This window comes from Oncorhynchus keta, chromosome 14 (assembly GCF_023373465.1).
Source record: "Oncorhynchus keta strain PuntledgeMale-10-30-2019 chromosome 14, Oket_V2, whole genome shotgun sequence".
In the NCBI taxonomy this organism is placed as follows: domain Eukaryota; kingdom Metazoa; phylum Chordata; class Actinopteri; order Salmoniformes; family Salmonidae; genus Oncorhynchus; species Oncorhynchus keta.
Window position 1 is genome coordinate 61,976,321 of NC_068434.1, and position 24,609 is coordinate 62,000,929.

The following is a 24,609-nucleotide window of genomic DNA, read 5'->3' on the forward strand; positions in this document are numbered from 1 at the left end:
GTATCTGAAGAACAGGAACAACTCTGGTATAAAGTGTTTTTTTTTCTCCTGCTGGAGAATACAGATTTCGCGCTCGGTTATCCCTCGGTTATCCCTCGAGCACCGCCTCTTCCTCACATCGTTCTTCATTTTCAGCGGTCATTAATTTCTGTGCTTCTTCTAGCTAACCTTCTGAGATCATGCATCGACTTCAGCACTTGGCGAATAGATCATTGATTGCACGTGTTTTTAACCAGTCTCCAGCCCTTGTGCGGACAAAGGCTTGGGAAACCTCATGTTTAGTGCAGTCCATACGACTCAAAACACAAGGACCCGTTGAACAGTATGGACAGAAGAGATTCAGTACAGCGGAGGCAACCGTGGTTTTAAGAGAGAATGGCAAGATGCGAGAAAAGAGTCTGACCATGGACACCCTCAATCCGCACGTGAAAGCGGTGGAGTACGCTGTGAGAGGACCCATTGTCACAAAGGCTGGTGACATCGAGAGAGGCTTGCAACAGGTGACAACAACATATTTGCCTATCATTCTAACTACCGAGGGGAAAAAAACAATAGTTGAGCTTTCTACGAGCTCATGCAACCAGCATTTACTGGCAACTAGCTATTTACACAGCCGTAACGTCGGCAACCCCCCAGCAAACAAACTAGGTAAGATTAGTCATGGATATGTGTGCTCTCATGCTTTATATCACCAACTAGAATAGTGGACGACATTTGGTTAAATGGAGGAGTAACGTTAGCTTACTAGCTAGTTTATATAGAATTGTGTGTAGCGTCTTCTCTCAGTGCCGATACAATGTTGCATCATCCTCCTCGAGTCGCGATGCATCCATCCGCTTGTATGTGTGTGATAAGGAGCCAGCAATCCTTGCTCAACCTTTGTGGTACCCCCTCGTGGACGTGGCAGTGGCAGTGATGAGCTTTGACTGGGGGCCACTAGACAATCTACCGTCCGGGATTTTTCTTTGTTTGAATTTGGAAACGGTCCTCTGCAAACCGGAATGTTGAATACAGTTATATTTGAAGTTACTCTATCGTTTATCTGCGTAGTTGGTCCTTTTGCAGGTAGGACTTTGACTACCGACAGGAAAGTCTTAGCACAACTTTTCAAAGCACTGGTCGTCCGTTCAGATAACTATCACCTGAAGCATGAACACATTATGTAAATACTTGCATGCATACTTGCCAAACATGTACAGTGCTCATGTTTACATGGTTTTATACCTGCTTCAAGTGATATAATTGTGAACACAACTCGGTGCTTTGAAAAGTTGGTCTAATAATACTTTCATATGGCTCAAATTCCAACCTGCAAAAGGACCAACGACGCAGACAACCAGTAGAGTAAACTCATTTTATTATATTCAACATTTCGGCTTAAATAGGACCTGAGAGGTCCATTTCCAGAATCATACACTCTGGGAAAAAATGCTCTGACAAATGCCTTGAGGCCGATACGTAAAGCTTAATAAAGAACAGTGATCGTGGCTTCTATTTTCTTTCATGTTATTTAATTGTTACCATGCACCTGCAACAGAGATAGTTCAACTGTGCAAGTACCTTTTTGGATTCAGAATCAAACACAGAAAAATGCAAGAAGGCGCCATCTGATTCCCAGGCAATGACGAACTTTGCCAGTGAAAGCTCAACCAAAGTCACTAGTAACTAACCTTTAGCTCAACTGTTTTTCATGTACACGTTGTGCTGTTTAGTGATGCCTTTACAATAATATCAGGCAAGGACCACTTGTGATCCAGACTGTTGTGTGGGGTTGTTTAGGCTAGTTTACTTTAATGATGACTATGAGCTACAACACAGAGATCCTTTTATTTACATGTAATTATATGACCTACAAGATCAGTGAACTGGAATTCATTCATTCAGACTGATGCTGTGACTGACCTATAGCCCACACTCCAGTTGAATGAAAGCCAGTCTTCAAAGTCTACTCCCACTACTCAAAATCTACTCCCACTACTCTTCTTTCACTTGAGTCTTACACTCGCTTGTTTCTCTGTCATGTTGTATAAAGTTGATTGATGTGTGCCTTGGGCAAAGGTAGTTAAACTAATAATAGCCCTGAAACAGGTGCCTTCCTAGGGGCTGGTAGGAGCACATGATCCGTGTACCACCCTGACATATACAAGACCACACTAGGGTGAGTCGCTTTGTTATGTCCCCTGCATACTCTTGTCAAAATATGATTTAGATACTGGGCCACCGCAGGGCCATTAAAATGACATTTTAGGACTACAGCACTTAGGTTAGGCTAATACATCATGTAAAGAATGGTGTAGTTCAACTGTGCAAGGTCGACCAATTATGATTTTTCAACGCCGATACCGATTATTGGAGGACCAAAAAAGCCGATACCGATTAATCGGCCAAATGTTTTATTTTTTTATTTATTTATTTGTAATAATGACAATTACAACAATACTGAATGAACACTTATTTTAAGTTAATATAATACATCAATACAATCAATTTAGCCTCAAGTAAATAATTAAACATGTTCAATTTGGTTTAAATAATGCAAAAACAAAGTGTTGGAGAAGAGAGTAAAAGTGCAATATGTGCTATGTAAGAAAGCTAACGTTTCAGTTCTTTGCTCAGAACATATGAAAGTTGGTGGTTCCTTTTAACATGAGTCTTCAATATTCCCAGGTAAGAAGTTTTAGGTTGTAGTTATAATAGGAATTATAGGACTATTTCTCTCTATATCATTTGTATTTCATTAACCTTTGACTATTGGATGTTCTTATAGGCACTTTAGTATAGCCAGTGTAACAGTATAGCTTCCGTCCCTCTCCTCGCTCCTCCCTGGGCTCGAACCAGGAACACATCGACAACAGCCACCCTCGAAGCAGCGTTACCCATGCAGAGCAAGGGAAACAACCACTGCAAGGCTCAGAGCAAGTGACGTTTGAAACACTATTAGCCCGTGCTAACTAGCTAGCCATTTCACTTCGGTTACACCAGCCTAATCTCGGGAGTTGATAGGCTTGAAGTCATAAACAGCGCAATGCTTGACGCACAATGAAGAGCTGCTGGCAAAACGCATAGTTTTGAATTAATGTTTATGCGCCTGCTTCTGCCTACCACCGCTCAGTCAGATACTTAGATACTTGTATGCTTGTATGTGTAACAGTATAGACTTTACGTCCGTCCCCTCGCCCCGACCTGGGCGCGAACCAGGGACGCTCTGCACACATCAACAGTCACCCTCGAAGCATCGTTACCCATCGCTCCACAAAAGCCATGGCCATTGCAGAGCAAGGGGAACCACTACTTCAAGGTCTCAGAGCAAGTGACGTCACCGATTGAAACACCACTAGCGCGCACCACCGCTAACTAGCTAGCCATTTCACATCGGCTACACTCACCCCCCTTTTGACCTCCTCTTTCCACAGCAACCAGTGATCCGGGTTACGGCACCAATGTAACAGTATAGACTTTACGTCCGTCCCCTTGCCCCGACCTGGGCGCGATTGAAACGCCACTAGCGCGGACCACCGCTAACTAGCTAGTCATTTCACATATGCTCAGTCAGATTATATGCAACGCAGGACACGCTAGATAATATCTAGCAATATCATCAACCATGTGTAGTTAACTAGTGATTATGGTTGATTGTTTTTTATAAGATAAATGTAATGCTAGCTAGCAACTTACCTTGGCTTACTGCATTCGCCTAACAGGCAGTCTCCTTGTGGAGTGCAACGAGAGTGAGGCAGGTTGTTATTGCGTTGGACTAGTTAACTGTAAGGTTGCAAGATCAAATCCCCCCGAGCTGACATGGTGATAATCTGTCGTTCTGCCCCTGAACGAGGCAGTTAACCCACCGTTCCTAGGCCGTCATTGAAAATAAGAATGTGTTCTTAACTGACTTGCCTAGTTAAATAAAGGTATATATTAAAATAAATCGGCACCCCAAAATACAGATTTCTGATTGTTATGAAAACTTGAAATTGGCCCTAATTAATCGGCCATTCCGATTAATCCGTCGACCTCTAGTGTCAATATACCCCCAGTTTGCATAATCATGCAATGTATTTGCTCTTAGACCACAACCTTGACAGGAGTAATTATTTGATCCATCACTTGCTGTGACAACTCATCTAATATATTTTTCTGTCTTGTAGGCCTAAATCTGCCTCAACAGTTACGCTGATAGAAAGAATAGCCTACTTAGATCAGCACCACACTGAACAAAATATAAACGCAATGTTTAAAGTGCTGGTCCCATGTTTCATGAGCTGAAATAATGAAACCAGAAATGTTCCATTTGCACAAAAAGCTAATTTCTCTCAAACCGTGTGCACAAATTAGTTTAAATCCCTGGTAGTGAGCATTTCATCCGTCGTCAAGATAATCCATCCACCTGACAAGAAGCTGATTAAACAACATGATCATTACACAGCTGCACCTTGTGATGGGGACAATAAAAGGCCATTCTAAAATGCAGTTTTGTCACACAACACAATGCCACAGATGTCTCAAGTTGAGGGAGCATGCATTTGGAATGCAGACTGCAGGAATGACCATCAGAGCTGTTGCCAGAGCATTTAATGTTAATTTCTCTACCATAAGCCGCCTCCAATGTCATTTTAGAGAATTTGTCAGTATGTAAAACCGGCCTCACAACCGCATATCACGTGTAACCATGCCAGCCCAGGACCTCCACATCCGGCTTCTTCACCTTTGGGATTGTCTGAGACCAGACACCAGTCTGATTGTCTGGGCCTGGCTCCCTAGTGGATCGTCCTGGCTCCCAAGTAGGTGGGCCTATGCCCACCCATGGCTGCGCCCATGCCCAGTCATGTGAAATCCATAGATTAAGGTTGATTTCCTTATATGAACTGCAACTAAGCAAAATCTTTGACATTGTTGCATTTTATATTTTTGTTGAGTATAGTTTTTCATATGTATTTGTATTGAACTATTTATTTATTTATTCATATGTGCAGAGGTATTTACAAAGTTCTCATTTTCTCTCAACGTGAATGAATCTAAATTGTACTTTTTTTCTCTCCAGGGTCAGAAACACCCCTTCACTGAGGTCATCAAAGCCAACATTGGAGATTCGCATGCCATGGGGCAGAAGCCAATCACCTTTCTCCGTCAGGTGAGGGGCAGGGATGGGTCAGGAAAAGTGTTGTCTTGAAAAGTCATATTTACATCACCTGTCCTACCACCATAAGGTCAAATAGACTTCTAATTCCATTATCACCCTCTCTAACTGGACTGTTGATTCGGTGATCTTGCTAAGGAAATATTCTGTCAGTATGGCTATCTGTTTATTCCAAATGACTAAATCAGTCATCCTTGGCTGGGCATCAGTTTGGCTGATGAGGGTGCACATCTACTGTTTTGTTTAGGCTACTATTTGCACTCTGAAACATTTAGAGGAACGGTTGGAAATGGGATCACATTCATTACTACTTAATTACTACATTACTACTTAATAATACAGTCATTTCTTAACAGCAGCACAAAATGTGTTACCTATCTCTATCTGGTGTTCTAGAAGAAAAGCATCTAAAAAAACATTAAGCATATTCTTACTCGACTTACTGTTGGATTCCACCCAGCAAATTTGTGTTGGATAGGCTATCGGTATGAGCACAGAGTATGGTCTCTTCTCGTGAAAGTGCACATTCCAGAGAAGGGGCTACACTATGTCCAGTCTTGTGCTCCACATTGTTATAGCAATCGACTAGGGCTGGGCTATATTGAATTATTTATAATTTATGTATGATCTTCCAAATGCCTATATCTCAAGAATCAAGTTTATATATATTTTTTTTAATGAGAGTTTATGTCTGCTTATTCTAACGTTTTCTTTTTGGTCTCGTCTCATTTGCTCCTTCTTTGCTGTGTGCAATGACTTGTAAGCTGTGCACCTTCCAATATACACAAACACACCAAGCCCCCCCTGCCCCCCCCGCCACTCACGTCAACAAAGATGAGAGATCACTTCTTCCTCTCTGACAAGCAGATTCAACTCGCTATTTGAGGTTTGGTTCAACAGAATTGGTCAAAACAATTTTTATTTGTCACATCCGCCAAATACAACAGGATTGAACCTTGCTGTGAAATTCTTACTTAGGCGCCGTTTCTCAACTATGTAGAGTTTTTTTATTTTGTATTTTTTTAAGTAAGGATACTGAAGGAAAAATGGACACCGAAACGCATTGAGACATTATTTTACTGTACTAGAGAAGTTAACCTTTCTAACGATAACCTGTCTCAACTCTTCAAATTGTGTGCAGAGCAGACCCTACTAAAACAAGAGTATCACTGAACATTGATTCTGGAAAATGTATGCTCAATTTGTTGCGCGCGACATTGCAGTACCATGTACCGCTATAAGTATTTTAGCCAAAGACTGTTATACTAGCTGTCTAGTATGTGTTTTTATAACTGTGCAATCAGCATAAAACACTAATTATATATGGAATTGGCAACTCATTCTCATTCTGAGAATTCAAAACAGTCGAAGACAGACAGAATGGTGTGTTCATAACGCTTCAACTGTTCTACCTTGTTAGCAAACAAATAGATCGAAGTTGGCTAAACTTGAAATGTAAAGATTGAGAAACACGATTCTCTGGTCTGATGAAACCAAGATTGAACTCTTTGGCCTGAATGCCAAGTGTCACGTCTGGAGGAAACCTGGCACCATCCCTACGGTGAAGCTTAGTGGTGGCAGCGTCATGCTGTGGGGATGTTTTTCAGCGGCACGGAGTGGGAAACTAGTCAGAATCAAGGGAAAGATGGAGCAAAGTACAGAGAGATCCTTGATGAAAACCTGCTCCAGTGCACTCAGGACCTTAGACTGGGGCGAAGGTTCACCTTCCAAGCTGGACAACGACCCTAAGCACATAGCCAAGACAACGCCGGAGTGGCTTCGGGACAAGTCTCTGAATGTCCTTGAGTGGCCCAGTCAGAACCAGAACTTTAACCTGATCCAACATCTCCGGAGAGACCTGAAAATAGCTGTGCAGCGACGCTCCCCATCCAACTTGACAAAGCCTGAGAGGATCTGCAGAGAATAATGGGAGAAACTCCCGGAATACAGGTGTGCCAAGCTTGTAGCGTCATACCTATTAAGACTCGAGGGTGTGATCGCTGCCAAAGGTGCTTCAACCAAGTACTGAGTAAAGTGTCTGAATACTTATGTAAATGTGATATCAGTTTTTTATTTGTAATACATTTGCTTTTTGCATTTTTACATTTGTTTTTGCTTTTCCATTATGGGGTATTGTGGGTACATTGATTGGGGGGAGGGGGGGGGGTATATCAGTTTTAGAATAAGACTGTAACGTAACAAAATGTGGTAAAAGTCACAGGGTCTGAATACTTTCCCGAATGCATTGTGTATATATCTCGTGAATCGTCCATAAGTTTAGGCCATATCGCCCAGGGCTACATTCGCCCTCAGGGCAGCTCACTCCAGATCTTCCATTATTATTAAAATAATAGCCCCAGTGCTTGAACTTGAACTATTCGGCTAGCTGTACCAGGAGGCCTGTTTTTTAAATGTTATATTGTTGAAGTACCATTATGTGAAGTCTATTTTGCCTAATTTGAGTAGTTCTATAAAGCCTAACTCTGCACCGCCCATCTTACTTTGTCTCTAATAAACTTGCGTTGTCAGGTGGCTTGAAAGTAAATCTGTCAGTTGCCAATGACATTGTGTGCAGACCAGTGTGTCCATGGAACTGTCGTAAAACTTTCCATGTGATTCAGTAGCTTGTGTAGCTCCCTTCAGTAACCACGAGCACAACCGCATTTTAACTGGCGGCTTTATTCTGTAGTTTTAGTCAGAATTATCACCTTCCGTGAGAACTATAAAGTAAATGAAAATACAGTTAAGCACACTCTTACGACCTTATCTTACGAGTGACTTATTAGCTTGGTATAACTCTGAAGTGCTTACATACATAACAGTTTAACCGGCGTTATAACAGGTTCAGATTAACACATGAATAAAGGAACAAATACCTCATTGGCTGCTTATTACAGAAGGGAGGAAATTAAACTTCACACTTATTATTCCTGGCATGAATTCACACTTCATCCTAACATACACTCTTCAACCATTATGAACTACACCCGATGACATGAAAACTTAGCTAACGCAGCGCAGGATTGCCTTCCCTCCAAAGGTGTGTTGCTACAATAAGGATCCCGTTACAACAGTATTAGCTACGTAGTTCCGCTTGTATTATCATTTCCCCCGACAGCGGACACATAAACAATTCAAACAAAAGACAACGACATAACCTGTAAGTCTAACTGTCAGTTACACTCCCACCAATCACCAGTGATTTCTGTGAAAGGGGTCTGCAGGTTTCTTGATCGGCTTCCAGGAGGGTGACTGTCTTATGGATGGGCCTCTCCAGACAGGTGGGTTTGGTGATGCGTTTACCTCTCTCATCTTCGGTTGAGTCGCTGATCAGTAACTTGAATCTTCTCACCCGGCCATCCTGTCCCGGGTACACTTCTGTAACCTTTGCCAATTTCCACTGGTTGCGTGGTGCAGTATCATCTTGCAAAATGACAATGTCATTAATCCTTGCCTTCAGTCTTTACTCCATTTCTGTCTGTGTTGGAGGTTTAATGCGTTGAATACGGTTAGCTACAAAGACGTGGAATCTTCTGGCTTCATTGTTGATGTAGCCAAGAACTACCTTCGACTCTGTCCAGAAGTATTCCTGTAGACCTTGTATCTCTAACTCCTTTTTGAGCATGTCACTTGTTCGAACAGCTACCACCGCTGCTGAAAGTTCCAGTCGTGGTATGGTCGTAACCTTGGAAGGGGCGACTCTCGACTTTGCCATAACTAGGGAGCAATGAACTTCTCCTGCGGTGCTGATTGTTCTGAGGTATGAGCACTCTCCATAACCTGAGGTACTAGCGTCGGAGAAGTGATGGAGCTCATAACTCTGCACCTCCTTGAAACTTGATGGCAAGTAGCTTCGTTGGATCCTTACTTCAGACAAGTTTTGTAGACCTTGGAGCCAGAATTCCCACTGGGAACGTTCATCTGGAAGGGGGTCATCCCAGTCGATTCTGTCACGACACATCCGCTGCAAGATCTGCTTCCCCACCAGGACAAGGGTGCCACAAACCCAAGCGGATCATATACAGAGGCTACTGTAGACAACACTCCTCTTCTTGTGAGTGGGCGTTCCTTGACAACTACTCTAAACTGGAACTCGTCTGATGCGACACACCACAGTACACCAAGCGCTCTCTCCATGTGTGGTTCACCCAGAGCCATATCCAGGTCTTTGGCACCCTTGGCACGTTCTTCCTTGGGAATTGTGGCTATAACTTCCTTGCTGTTAGAGATAAACTTGTGCAACCGAAGTTTGCCGATGCTGCAAAGCTCTCTTGCTTCTTTCCCCAGCTGGGCCGCTTCAGCTTCAGATGATACGCTCATCGTCAACATAAAAGTTCCTTTCTATGAACTGGATAGACTTCTCGCTGAAGCTTCCTCGTCCTTCGGCAGCAAGATGTTTGAGACCATAGTTGGCGCAACCAGGAGATGAAGCTGCGCCGAACAAGTGGACCTTCATACGATACGCTGAGGGTTGAGACTCTAGATCTCCGTTCTCCCACCAAAGGAACCGTAGATAATCTTGGTCTTCTGCTTTCACATGAAACTGGTGGAACATGCACTCTACGTCACACATGATTGCAACTGGACCCTTACGAAAACGACAAAGGATGCCCAGCAATGTGTTTGTCAACTCTGGACCGGTAAGGAGATGATCATTCAAGGACGTCTCTCGAAACTTAGCTGAGCAGTCAAAGACGACTCGTATCTTCCCAGGCTTTTGTGGGTGATAAACTCCATGGTGCGGGATATACCATGCTGGATGCTTGTTAATTTCCTCTTTAGAGACCTTCTCAGCATCTCCACAAGCTATAGTCTCTTCCATGAATGCTGTGTAGTCCTTGTAGTACTGCTTGTCTCTCCTTAGGCTCCTTTCCAGGCACTTGAGTCGGTGAACTGCACATGTTTTATTGTTCGGCAGATTGGGTCTTTCTTCCTTAAACGGCAGCGGCATCTCATAATGTCCATTGTCCTTACGTCTGATGCCCTCTTTCATTTTCTTCAGGAACCGGATATCCTCTTGAGATATGAGGTCCTCTTCTGCAGGTCTCTCGTTGAAGTCAGATTCAAGCGTCTTGATAATGTCCAGTGTTGTGATTACCTCTCTTGCATGTGTTCTACAAACATAGTGTACTTGATTTGTGAGGTTGGAAGAAGATTGAAGGCTTGGCATCACCTGTCTAACGATAACCCGATGACTCACTCCAATAGGGTCGCCATAGTCGATACATGGATTTCCATAGCCGACTATGCTCCAGCCAAGATCTGTTCTCTGAGCAAAAGGCTGATTTCCCTTACCAGACACAATTTCTCTTGGAAGGAGAGCCTGGGAGCAGTTGTAGCCAATTAAGAGACCGACATCACAGCTCTGTTGAGGAGCAATCTCCTCTGCAATGTGTTCAAGATGAGACCATGCTCTTGCAGTCTCTGGAGTAGGAATATGATCTCTGTTTGCAGGAATAAACTCTCTCGAGTAGGTCGTTGGCAGAGGGATTTTCTTCTCCAAGTAAAACCCTCTAACCTGCAAACCAGACAGCTTCTGGCAGGGCACAGTGGTATTTCTTGAAGCCATTGTAGAGAGTTTCAGTTGGACTGGCTCCTTCCTTGTATTGAGAGCCTTTGTTGTCTCTTCAAGGATAAAAGTGGTGTCGCTCTGGGTGTCAAGAAGTGCATACACAAGAACTTCACGATCTGGCTCACTTGTGGTTGACACCCATACTGGAATGATTGTGGAGGTGTGAGTGTTAATGTCCCTTACGACTCTGTTAGATATGGCCTCACTTGACGCTCTTGTCCCCTTATCTTGTGAGGTCTTCCTATCCCTTAACCTTTCTTTAGTACGATCTTCGTGCAGGCAGGATGGATGCCTCCTCTGACACGTGTCGCAGGTGTTCCTGTTATCACAATCTTTCGATCGATGGCCAGGCCTTAAACAGCCAAAGCACAATTTATTCTCTTGAACAAACTTCTGTCGCTCTGCGGTGGGCTTATCCATGAACTTCCAGCATTTGTGGAGACTGTGACCTGACTTCTCACAGAAGACACAACTAGTAACAGTATCTTTCTCATCAGAGTTAGTTGCTAATACCCTTGCTCCGGGGTTTTGAATCCTGGCGTCTTAAGTTTCCCATCTTCACTTGGTTTCAAAGCATGAAGGGATGTTACAGGATTGCAAGCAATCTTGGCTTCTCTCGTGAGAAACTTCACAAACTGACTGAAGCTAGGAAAGATCTCAGTTTCTTCTAAGATGTCTGTGACCTTTCTATTCCATCTTGAAGTTAGCCAATCTGGAAGTTTAGCGAGGATCTTTTGGTTTTCATTACAGTCATTAAGCACCTCCAGGCCCTTATTCTGAGACATAGCAGCTTCACAGCTGCGAAGAAAGTCTACAAGGACTCTAAGTTCAAGACTGTCCTTGGATCCTATCGTAGGCCATGCATTGAGCTTATCTCTGAAAGACTTGGCGATGAAGAATTTGTTTCCGTACCTTTCTTCAAGAATGGTCCAAGCAGCATGGTAGGCTGATTCTGTTCCTAACATAAAGTAACTTTCGATGGCTTTCTTGGCAGGCCCACCGACATATTTTCTTAAGTAATATATCTTCTCAGTTGTTGGTATGTTCTTCCTGTCTATCAGAGTCTGAAAAGAGACCTTCCAGTCAGTGTACGAGAGAGGCTCTCCATTGAATGTTACTGGTTCTGGTATGGGGAGGCGGCTTTCACTGATTGCTTCCGCTAGTAACCTGAACATGGTCTTGGTGCCATCTTCTTCGCTGTGTGCTTGTCACAACATGTTGTGGTGAGAGACTGTGAAATGAGCCACTTCTGTGCATGACTTCTTTCACATACTTGCAGTTAGAGAGTAGTTCTCTCTTCTCGTCCTCTGAGTTTTCATCTTGCTCATACACTTGCATTCGCGCCTTGGCAGCATTTAGTTTCCTGAGCACTTCTAGGTGCTCTAACTCTCTACGCTTGTCTTCTAGTGTCCTTCGTCTGGCAGCATTTTCTACCTCTAACTTGACTCGCAGCCTAGCTTCTTCTAAGCTGCGTTTCACAGCCTCAGCTTCTGCTCCGCTGTCCTCTTCTTATCTTCATCTTCGAGTCGCTGAAGCTCTTCTAGTTGGCGTTCTTGCTTAACCATTACTTCTAAAGCTGCTTGGTTAGCAGCAACTTCCGCCGCAGCCTCTTGTCTCTTGACAGATGACACGCTTGAGCATCTGGAGTTGACCTTTGAGTTGTTTTGAGACTGGGAGGAAGCACTTGAGGGCTGATAGTTGGGACTTGACTTATGTGAGAGTTCGGACATGCACAAGGAATTGCTATCCTTCCAGTGCAACTCTATCTGGTTACTTTGACCTTCTTCCCTGCCTTTTAAATGACACCTTACAGTCTTGATAATAGACATTGTAACTGCTTCACAAGTATCAACTCTGTCGTATATCGTTGTCGGGAATGTCGATTTGACGCAAATTTACATAGACACGGTTTAGCTCTGTAGAGGTATGGCTAATCTTGTTTAAGAGGTCTTCTAGTAGGTCTTCAGAGCAACAACCTGTCAGTGACAGTTTTGCTTCCTTTACCAGAGCCTTCCACTTCTCATAGCTGACCCTGAAACGTTGTTCGAGCTGTCTCCACCTTTCGTCGCGCAGTTCTCTGCCCTTTTCAGTTAACCTGCGGACCCTCTCACCTTTTCGTGGCTCTTGTTGTGCTACCTCTTCCTGCTGCTCTGTTTGTTCTGATGAAGGCTCGAAGTTTGCGAGGTGTTGCTGCAGCTGCTCAACTTGACCCACCCCATCTCTATCACCTTTAGTGAAACTACCTCTTTCTGACATTCTAAATCAAGTCAAATCAATTCTAGCTAAGGTTTGGATAAGTGAGTAGGTAATTTATACTCTAATTCACTGTAATTTATACCTCAGTACGTGGTATAAACATGTATAATGCTTGAAACAAAGGCTTGAACAAACACCTTACCAAACAATTACACTATTAACTTACAGGTGAAAATAGAATTAATAGGTGTACGCTGACCCTTAATGTTTGTGACTATATATATATATATTTAGTAAGTATCAAATAATATTTTTCAGTAATACACATACCAGCGATACATTAAGATAGAAAGAGCAAATGCATAATACCAGAGTCTTTATGAAATAGACAACTATCTCCAGTCCTTACAATTGTGATCTTAAAGTCTCTTATTAGCTGTTCAGAAGGCTAGGACCACCTTCAAACACCTTGACTTGTACTTGCGTGTCTGACTTTCCTGTTAGTCTTGACCTTATGTTGCCTCACGATGCTTCCTTATGTGGAGATTTTCTTCTTAGTTTGCAGGTAGGTGCAAAACTCTTATCTGGCAGATGACAAGGTCTACCAGGATTTGGGAATCTTGTAGATGTTTTACAGCTGGATGAGATTCTTCTTTCTCTCTTGCTCGTGAAGAGCATTGAGTTCTCACTGTAGCTCCCTTCAGTAACCACGAGCACAACCGTTCCTTGATTTTAACTGGCGGCTTTATTCTGTAGTTTTAGTCAGAATTATCACCTTCCGTGAGAACTATAAAGTAAATGAAAAATACAGTTAAGCACACTCTTACGACCTTATCTTACGAGTGACTTATTAGCTTGGTATAACTCTGAAGTGCTTACATACATAACAGTTTAACCGGCGTTATAACAGGTTCAGATTAACACATGAATAAAGGAACAAATACCTCATTGGCTGCTTATTACAGAAGGGAGGAAATTAAACTTCACACTTATTATTCCTGGCATGAATTCACACTTCATCCTAACATACACTCTTCAACCATTATGAACTACACCCGATGACATGAAAACTTAGCTAACGCAGCGCAGGATTGCCTTCCCTCCAAAGGTGTGTTGCTACAATAAGGATCCCCGTTACAACAGTATTAGCTACGTAGTTCCGCTTGTATTATCATTTCCCCACAGCGGACACATAAACAATTCAAACAAAAGACAACGACATAACCTGTAAGTCTAACTGTCAGTTACAGCTTGGAAGGCAGCAAGCTTTGTTGATGCCAGTCAATGCCACTGCTATGTCACTGTCCAAGGTGACTTGTGTCCCTGGCCCCACTCCCCAGTATTTCCTCCTCTGGAACCATAGAACCTGTGTGCTAATGTCATGCTGCCTATTTTACTGTGGTCAAAGGTTCTGGTCTAAATCTCATCTGCAAACATACTCTACACCACCTAGCAACTACACTGAGAACAAATAAACACAGAACAGATTGTGTAAATTACTTGTGGCCAGGCTACACTTGCCTTCTATTGACGGATTGGCCAACGTCAAGAAAATGATGCGCGCGCATTAATTGATCCGGAAGCTGTGAGTTATGATTCTGAACAGTCAGATGGCAAGAAGCTGCCACGTGGGGAATTGTAGGAGGCATGTTTCAGCAAATTTGATCTTGCTCTTGATATCTTGTTTTGACTTATTTCATGTTGATGCTAATATGGCAAAAATTCGCTAGCTAGCTATCCAACAACTGTAACGATATATTTGGGACAAGTGCTCATTGTGCAAATTCATTTGTTTTCAATAAACATTGGAGACTAAATATAGTTTAATAAACATTGGAGACATATAGTATATAGTTTACATGTTGTCCACAATCTAAGTCAACCCCGTCTGTTTTGCACCATAGTTGCATATGCATCGGTTTTGTTACAAAACAACCAACTGAATTTGAATTTCGTGGTATCCAATTGTTTTAGTAGCTACTATCTTGTCTCATCGCTACAACTCTCGTACGGGCTCAGGAGAGACGAAGGTTGAAAGTCACACGTCCTCCGATACACAACCCAACCAAGCCACACAGCGCGCATCCAACCCGGAAGCACCAATGTGTCGGAGGAAACACGGTGCACTGCGCCCGGCCGGCCACAGGAGTCGCTGGTGCGTGATGACCCTCCCTAACCCGAACGACGCTAGGCCAATTGTGCACCGCCCCCCGGTCGCAGCTGGTTACGACAGAGCCTGGGCGCGAAGTCTCTGATGGCACAGCTGGCGCAGCAGTACAGCGCCCTTAACCACTGCGCCACCCGGGAGGCCCCAGAAGACCATTTTTAAGTCGCTTATTTTATGGCTGTCATTGTGTAAACCATGTATGTAACACCATGTATGTAACACCATGTATGTAACACCATGTATTTTCCTCCTCCTCACATACCAGTCCTTACATGCAACAAAGGCTACATACAGGAATCATAAATTCCTTTAGAACTGTCAACATGATTGTATGGAAGGATAAACTTTCGTCACTTTCCTCCTGCTGGTTCCCCTGGGATGCTTATGTAAAGCTATTTACATAATATGTCAAATAAATTGGCATATTAAATTGTGAAAGTGTCTGTGTGTCTTGACGTTCACATTAACACCTCCTGTCTTTATGTTCAGGTGGTGGCTCTCTGCTCATTCCCAGAGCTGTTGGACAGCTCTAGTTTCCCGGAGGATGCCAAACAACGTGCCCGTCGCATTCTACAGGGCTGTGGGGGACAGAGCTTGGGTGTGTACTGTGTGCCTGTCTGTCTGAGTGCACTGTACTCACATTCCTGTGTTGAAATAGCCTAATAATATAGGTTTAAAAGCTGACCAAGTAGGAGCTTTGGCCTCCTGTGCATGGTTGCGTTCAGAATTGTCTCACTGACAAAGAACAGGATGCTAAGTTAAGCTCAAATGACATTGTGGCCTGAAAAATGCAGAACCTTAGCATTGTTTTGGTGACAACAATATGCATTTGAAACATTATTTCTGTGATCTACTGTTGCTGCAAGATATGCCTAATAGTTCATTTAAAACTGCATGGTACAGCGGAGCTAGAAAGTGTATGCAAGTTGAAGTTATCTAAGCTCTCATTTATTTCCTGAAACGGAACATAAAAAACAAATCCAGAGTTTATACCATATTGTGTGTGTTTTAACTCCAGGGTCGTACAGTGCCAGCCAGGGAGTGGACTGTATTCGGCAGGACATTGCTGTCTACATCGAGCAACGGGATAAGAGTGTGCCTGCCGACTGGGACAATATTTACCTCACCACCGGAGCTAGTGATGGCATCGTGGTAAGTCTTTAGTTCTTGACCCTTTCGAATAATCTTCTAACAAACAAAAGAGAGTTGGTTGGTCTTTGTTTAGTCTGAGCTGTCACTGAAAGTTAATTGGATTTATTAGGTATTTTCATGTTTTTTTCCCCTCTTATAATCATTATCGTTTTCATTTGGGATGCTTTCCTACTCGTTGTTGATGTTGTGCAACGATATTCTCATCTGACTGTAGAGCATCTTGAAGATGCTGGTGTCGGGCCAGGGCCGGTCCAGGAGTGGTGTGATGATCCCCATCCCTCAGTACCCCCTGTACTCTGCAGCCATCTCTGAGTTGGAGGCCGTTCAGATCAACTACTACCTGGACGAGGACAACTGCTGGGCCATGGATATCAACGAGCTACACAGAGCCTACCAGGCTGCCAAGGAGCACTGTCACCCCAGAGTCATCTGCATCATCAATCCAGGCAACCCTACCGGTGGGTCTTGCCAGCCAGAACAATGAGATTAGGTTACTTATGTAATGTGACTGTTCAACACATTAAAGACCAGTATCACACACACCCAAGACCAGTATCACACACACCCAAGACCAGTATCACACACACCCAAGACCAGTGTCCACCACACTCAAGTCCAGTGTCCACCACACTCAAGTCCAGTGTCCACCACACTCAAGTCCAGTGTCCACCACACTCAAGTCCAGTGTCCACCACATTCAAGTCCAGTGTCCACCACATTCAAGTCCAGTGTCCACCACATTCAAGTCCAGTGTCCACCACATTCAAGTCCAGTGTCCACCACATTCAAGTCCAGTGTCCACCACATTCAAGTCCAGTGTCCACCACATTCAAGTCCAGTGTCCACCACATCCAAGTCCAGTGTCCACCACACCAAAGACCAGTGTCCACCACACCAAAGACCAGTGTCCACCACACCAAAGACCAGTGTCCACCACACCAAAGACCAGTGTCCACCACACCAAAGACCAGTGTCCACCACACCAAAGACCAGTGTCCACCACACTAAAGACCAGTGTCCACCATATCCAAGCATGATCATCTCAAATCTATATGTTGCAAATGTTTACCATGTCCCATAAGGCTAATAAGCATGATGGTTAACTTTAAGAGGCAGCTTATGTTAATACTGTACCACCATTGAAACAAGCAGGCCAAGGGTCATGATGTCAGGTTGTGTAAGATATTATATGTGGAACCCCCTCTACTCTTCTGTGTCATGTAGGGTAGCTGATGGGTGTTGATAGCCTGAATAGGAAACGGGATCTGTCTTCACAAGTTGACGTTAGGGTAAAGGAATTGGACTCCCTTTTACAATAGCTGTAACTTAATAGTCTGTCTGACACCTAACTTTAAGTCTTCCTGACTTCAGAGTCTGGAAAGGCTCCATAAGGTTGTAGGCCAGATGTGTTGATAATGAAGGGGGCTGTGCTTTTTGTGTGTGTGTGATTGGTTCGCCTCTTTCTCACTCAAACACCAACATTAACAGCCACACAATCAAAGCTCAAGCCAACTTATGTGCACTAAGAACGGGCTCCTGTCCAGACCAGTGTGTCACAGTTCTCCCTCACTGTGTACCACGTGAATCGCATCCGGCAGGCTAGTAACCGCCCGTGAAGCAATACTGTGGTCCTCTGGTTTCCAGCTGCCTCCATAATGCAGGTCTTTGTAGTCATGGCGTCCCCTGTACAGATGGAAGGCCCATGTAGAGTTTCCCATGTTCTCATTTTCAGCACCTGTGGTGACCACTCTCCCTCCCCTCTCCTTTCTTTCTCTCTGGCAATATCCAGGTCAAGTGCAGAGTAAGAAGTGCATCGAGGAAGTCCTCCACTTTGCCTATGAGGAGAATCTGTTTGTTATGTCCGATGAGGTGATTGTTTGCTGTTTCCAACTACCATGGTGTATTGAACTGAATGGACGCGGGCTATTTCTCTCCTTTTCCAGTCCTATGAGAAGTATCAATTCTCCATTGATGTAATCCACCTATGTGTGTGTCCAGGTGTATCAGGACAACGTGTACTCCCCAGACTGTCAGTTCCACTCCTTTAAGAAGGTGCTCTATGAGATGGGCCCTGAGTACTTCAACACTGTCGAGCTGGCCTCATTTCACTCCACCTCCAAAGGCTACTCAGGAGAGTGAGTATTCACATCCACGTGCCCCTCGCACGGGGTCACTATTTCCCCCAAAGTACCCTTAAAACACCACACGTTGTCTGTGCTCACTCTGAATTCTCTGTCTGACCCCCATAAGTAGTCACTGACGTACATTACACTCTCCTATGTATCCGTAACAGGCTGTCCAGTTCGTATAGCGCCTTAGTCTCATGTATTTGATCTACAAGAACACTATAAAATGTTAGCCTTTGTGTTAGTAAGCCATGTTGCCCTGGGAAACGGGTCCATGCTGTGCTTTAGCCAACTCTGATTTGCGTTGTCATGCTTGTATAAATGTCAGACGGGTTGGCTAAAATCACAAGGCTACCAGGCCCCCCTCCCCCAAAAACAATTATGCCCTTGGAATGCAGACTGACTGGCTCATGGGATTATCCTTGCCATGGTTGATTTGATCTGGGATAAAGTCCAATTTGGTTCTATTGCGTGTGACTGTGAACCCAACACTAACGCTCCCCTCTCCTCTGTCCTCCTCCCCTACAGGTGTGGGTTTAGAGGGGGCTATATGGAGGTTCTCAACCTCGACCTGGAGGTCAAGGCCCAGCTGATGAAGCTGCTTTCTGTTCGACTGTGTCCCCCTGTCTCTGGACAGGCTGCCATGGATGTCATCGTCAACCCTCCTCTGCCACACGAACCCTCCTATCTCCAGTTCCACAAGGTCTGTCATTCAATGTGGTGGTGGGGGATTCATTTGTTAGTATTCAGTTTTGATTGCCATCCATGACCGATGTCTGACCTCTGTGTTGTGTATGCGTGTTGTCTTCCAGGAGAAAAGTGCTGTGCTTGGAGCTCTGGCTGAGAAGGCCCAGATGACTGAGCAGATCCTCAACACGGTGCCTGGGATAAAATGTAACCCTGTGCAGGGAGCCATGTACGCCTTCCCACGCATTTTCATCCCCCCACGAGCTGTGGAGGAGGCCATGGTCTGTTCACCTAACACCCATCTAGAAACCTACCGCTGAAATGTGATTCCTTTCTACACCCATTAGTGAATTTGTCACTTCTCAACTCACGCATAAAACTTGCATGGTGTAGGTACTGTGCAGCTGACAAAAAATTGGCATATAATTATATGCCTCCACACCCAAAACTAGAAAAACTGTTTTTTAAGTGTGTCTCTCTTCTGCAGTCCCTGGGAATATCTCCTGACATGATGTACTGTCTGAGACTGCTTGAGGAGACTGGCATCTGCCTCGTTCCAGGCAGTGGCTTCGGCCAGAGGGAAGGGACGTATCACTTCAGGTAACTGTTCAAATAGTGGAAACATTGCGTCATACATTTACAAAGACAATCATTTAGAGAAGCCTTTCAGAAAGATGTCTGTGACGACAGTGTTTTGTTTGTCCTGATTCACCAGTTGGATTTAAATCAGAATGTGACAGTAGCTAGTGATCTATAGTTGTAGTCGGTAGTTTACATACACTTAGGTTGGAGTCATTAAAACTTGTTTTCCAACCACTCCACAAACTTCTTGTTAACAAACTATAGTTTTGGCAAGTCGGTTAGGATTATTTCACTTATAATTCACTGTATCACAATTCCAGAAGTTTACATACACTAAGTTGACTGTGCCTTTAAACAGCTTGGAAAATTCCAGAAAATGGTGTCATGGCTTTAGAAGCTTCTGATAGACTAATTGACATCATTTGAGTCAATTGGAGGTGTGCCTGTGGATGCATTTCAAGCCCTACCTTCAAACTCAGTGCCTCTTTGCTTTATATCATGGGAAAATCAAAAGAAATCAGTCAAGACCTCAGAAAATAAATTGTAGACCTCCACAAGTCTGGTTAATCCTTGGGAGCAATTTCCAAACGCCTGAAGGTACCACATTGATCTGTACAAACAATAGCACGCAAGTATGAACACCATGGGACCACGCAGCCATCATACCGCTCAGGAAGGAGATGCGTTCTCTCTCCTAGAGATGAATGTACTTTGGTGAGAAAAGTGCAAATCAATCCCAGAACAACAGCAAAGGACCTTGTGAAGATGCTGGAGGAAACAGGTACGAAAGTATCTATATCCTCAGTAAAACGAGTCCTATATCGACATAACCTGAAAGGCCGCTCAGCAAGGAAGAAGCCACTGCTCCAAAACCGCCATGAAAAAGCCAGACTACGGTTTTCAACTGCACATGGGGACAAATATTGTACTTTTTGGGGAAATGTCCTCTGTTCTGATGAAACAAAAATAGAACAGTTTGGCCATAATGACAATAATTATGTTCAGAGGAACAAAAGGGGGGGAGGGGGGGGGGGGCTTGCAAGTTGAAGAACACCAACCCAACTGTGAAGCATGAGGGTGGCGCCACTGGTGCACTTCACAAAATAGATGGCGTCATGAGGAGGGAAAATGATGTGGATATATTGAAGCAACATCTCAAGACATCAGTCAGGAAGTAAAAGCTTGGTCGCAAATGGGTCTTCCAAATGGACAATGACCCCAAGCATACTTCCAAAGTTGTGCAAAATGGCTTAAGGACATCAAAGTCAAGGTAATGGAGTGGCCATCGCAAAGCCCTGACCTCAATCCTATAAAAAAAATTGTGGGCAGAACTAGAAAAGCGTGTGCGAGCAAGGAGGCCTAGAAACCTGACTCAGTTACGCCCGCTCTGTTAGGAGGAATGGGCCAAAATTCACCCAACTTATTGTGGGAAGCCTGTGGAAGGCTACCCGACACGTTTGACTCAAGTTTAAGGGCAATACACTCAATTAGTATTTTGTAGCATGTAAACTTCTGACCTACTGGGAATGTGATGAAAGAAATAAAAGCTGAAATAAATCATTCTGTCAACTATTATTCTGACATGTCACATTCTTAAAATAAAGTCGTGATCCTAACTGACCTAAGACAGGGAATTTTTACTAGGATTAAATGTAAAAAATGGTGAAATACTGAGTTTAAATGTATTTGGCTAAGGTGTACGTAAACTTCCGACTTAAACTGTACATTGACGCATTGTAACCTTATCATTACAGTGCCACGTTTACCAGGCTCAAATTGGTCAGGCACTGACATCTCGCTTGCATAAGTAAACTAAAAAGATTTAACTGAGCTGGAAATGGCAAATATTACACTAGCCGGATAGGAGCTAACTGAATAGCTGGCCTCCTTTCATTCCAGCTCTATTTTTATATCTTTCAGATGCTGTGTTTACTTTGCATTGATCTCTTCCTCCCTGTCTGTCTTTTGCCCGTTAAGTAATCTCTCGTGGAGAGATTTACGTGTAACAACATTCGCGAGAATTTAACTTCTGGGTATCTGAGATGACCTGCCTCGTTGTCTTACATATGATTTCCCCCTAGAATGACCATTCTGCCCACGGCAGAGAAGCTGAAGGTGCTCCTGGAGAAGCTCCGGGATTTCCACATCAAGTTTCTGAAGGAGTACGCGTCGTTGGAGGAACCAAAGAGATGAGAGCACAGAGGATGACAGACAGGACGCACTGAAACAGTTCAGATAGTTCCAGTTTGAGAATGTTTAACACACAAACAAAACCAGCATTTACAGCTGTGTCGACTTTTTGTCGAAGTTTTATCTGATTTTAGGAACAGTACTTGTTTGAGAGACATTTGTGCCTTTGTCAGACGAGGTAAAAGTGTGGGGAGAAACTATGCTGTCTGTACAGAGATGTTAAAGGGGCAATCTGCAGTTGCTACATACATTTTAGGACTTGTCAATTAAATTGCAGTTCAATGTACAAATTGATTCTTGAAGAATACAACTTATAAATGCTTCATAAGCTGTCGTACCCCATCAGAACACAAATATAAGCTTTGTAAATGTAAACAAACTATATAGCCTTAACATGGTTAAAACTGTAATATTGATTTCATGGATGATCAGTCTTTGCATCCATTGCTCTAGCTATGAATTTGGTTACAATTCTCCAGTCCCATCCCTCAGATTTTTATTGAAACTGGCAGTGAGGACGTTTTATTGTAACTACTGCTGATTGCCCCTTTAACACTAAAGCAATGTACATTGTGATGTACGCAAAGGTGCTCCACTATAGAGGATGCACTGGGGAATTATTTTCTAGCACTCCATTTTGTTGTTTTTGTGCCCGGGAAGTTATTTACACTTTTGTATTTTCTACCTGTCTTGAGGCTTTTCTGTCTCCTTAGAGGCATTTTGTGTTAGTGCTCTACACTGTGGGGCACTGTAAGTGCAAATATTATCTTAGAACCAGCTGTACATTTCCATGTGCCAAATGGAACTGGGGAACAGAGGTTGTTTCTGTAGGTCATGGACTCCGGACAATGAGTACTGCTACATCAGCTCTTTCTGGTCCGAAAAACAGCAGGGAGGGATTCTCCTCACCATTTATAACAACATCCTGTCTCTCCAAGTCATACAGCTTTGAGTCTGCATAGCTCCCTGTTGGGCACATGCTTACCCATATAGTACCTGTCTAGCATGACACTGATCTGAGGTATCAGATGCACTTGGAGAGTTTTTTTTTCAAGGTGTGTTTGTGTGTCCCGTACTCTCTGCCTAGTTGCAGTATTATGTGCTTGTTATGGAAATAAATGCAGTTGTTTGTGTGCTACTTTGAAATGAGCTTAAAGGTCAAACCAAGGGAAATGTAGGTTCTGATAATACTGTATATCGACATGTGCCCTTATTAGGCTATTTATTGCATAGATAGTTTACACATTCTTTTACTGACAGTGGCTTTATGTCTTTCATTCACATTTGTATCACACCCGAGAATGAGAAAGGGAGTACGGTGACATCTCAGACAATGGAGATGGTGGGTTGAATGCACTTCAGTGTTTTTGTTTGTTAAATGTTTTTGGAATCCTTCCGCCTGTGTCTCTTTCTGCACACTGCAAGCGGGGGTAAATGTAAAGTGAAACACAGCATTTATACAGCATTTACAGTGAAACACTTTACAATTTCCTTTTTTTAGGTTGGAGATGAGCATAGTGACCCACACAAGGCAGTCTTAAAGCTTCAGTCCAATGAATTGAGCCAGCCGATGAACTGTGGTTCTCTGATACCGTATCATCTCATCTCTATTTTCGTATGCAGTTTAATGCTGAATGAAGTGTTGACGCATTAATGTAACCTGGGGAGCCATTCAATGTATGAAACTCTTGACTGACCTCAACATGAATTGTTTTTAACCATTTGACTGCAATGGGGTGCCTTCAATGGCAATGAGCTGTAATTTACATTGAGTGACTTTTGAGAATGTCAACAAATTAATATTTTTTTATTAATACTATGACATTTTTAAAAATGCAAATTTTCTGCTAAATTTTTGTGCCTGCTTTCTTTTCAACATTCTTCATGAGCTGAAAGTTAACTGGAAAAGGTTTTGGGTTCAACATCGATGTGCTTATAAATATCAAATTTCTAACTGAAATAAGACTTAACCCTAGTTTTATCTTGTCATGTTTATGTTTTGGATATTAATAAAAATGTTTTCCCAGATTTGGATTTCTTATTTTGTTATTTCTGTTGTTTTGTACAATAAATACTTTTGAGATCCATTTTGAGAGATGATTCAAATCTTTTTTTGTCTCAAACTAAGGCTGCATTTACACAGGCAGCTCAATACTGATATTTGTTTCATTGACACAAACAATTGGATTTGTTATCCCTTTCATGCCCTGCCTCCAGTCCACTTACTGATATCTGAATGAGAGTCACATCGAATTTGCAACAAGCGGTTCTGTGAAAATAGAATTGAATCAGAAGTCACTGCCAGATTTCTGGATTGGGCTGTGCTCAGAGTATCCTGCCTTTGGCAAATCGTGCTGTTAAGACACTGATCAGATCAGCTATGAAAAAGATCTAATGTGATTGGTCAAAATACCAATTAGTGGGGGAAAAAAGATCAGAATTGGGCTGCCTGTGTAAACGCATAAATGGTCTCTGAAGAAATATCCACAGATTCAGTTTCATGCAATATGAACTGAATGATTGTACTTGGGGAAACTACTGAATCTAATATTTAGCCATTTAACCAAACATAAGAAACTACAATGACACAGTTCAACAATAAATGGTCTATCCTCTAATACAGGACAATTTGCTCTCCACCAGTCATTGAATAACTGCATATCACACTTCCACCTGAGTGCTGAAATGTTCATAAATCTTAAACTTGGCCGTTTTTTAAAGTAATATTAGATTGACTCACAGGACAAGGGTGCAGTTTTCTCCTAGCCCAGCACTAATGGTTAGTGACTTGAGTTATTAGTGG

At 43.1% G+C, this 24,609-nt stretch overlaps 1 protein-coding gene and 1 long non-coding RNA gene across 3 annotated transcripts; one reads left to right on the forward strand and one right to left on the reverse strand.

The window, feature by feature from the left end:
• LOC118393747 (alanine aminotransferase 2-like) lies at window positions 1-23,893 on the forward strand. Of its 2 annotated transcripts, none has more exons than XM_035786786.2 (11): window positions 1-500; window positions 5,039-5,128; window positions 15,559-15,667; window positions 16,088-16,221; window positions 16,436-16,679; window positions 18,011-18,090; window positions 18,220-18,356; window positions 18,876-19,050; window positions 19,160-19,315; window positions 19,522-19,634; window positions 21,698-23,893. In XM_035786786.2, the coding sequence occupies exons 1-11, from the start codon at window positions 180-182 to the stop codon at window positions 21,807-21,809; spliced, it is 1,671 nt and encodes a 556-aa protein (XP_035642679.1). In that variant the 5' UTR covers window positions 1-179; the 3' UTR covers window positions 21,810-23,893. The 2 variants fall into 2 exon arrangements, with proteins under 2 accessions (XP_035642679.1, XP_052318044.1); XM_052462084.1 differs by lacking the exon at window positions 1-500 and adding an exon at window positions 577-648.
• Window positions 13,629-14,085, reverse strand: LOC127907324 (uncharacterized). Its single transcript, XR_008064158.1, has 2 exons — window positions 13,847-14,085; window positions 13,629-13,689 (listed from the first exon to the last, which is right to left on the reverse strand). It is a non-coding gene; the product is annotated as an uncharacterized LOC127907324 (long non-coding RNA).
• Window positions 23,894-24,609: the final 716 nt, after the last annotated feature.

Excerpts from the sequence above, each read along its gene's own strand:
- LOC118393747 (XM_035786786.2), top strand. The coding sequence starts at position 180 with ATGCATCGACTTCAGCACTTGGCGAATAGATCATTGATTGCACGTGTT. Across the intron at positions 15,668-16,087 it reads CTGTGGGGGACAGAGCTTGG|GGTCGTACAGTGCCAGCCAG; the intron begins GTGTGTACTGTG and ends TTTTAACTCCAG. Across the intron at positions 19,316-19,521 it reads GAGCTGTGGAGGAGGCCATG|TCCCTGGGAATATCTCCTGA; the intron begins GTCTGTTCACCT and ends TCTCTTCTGCAG.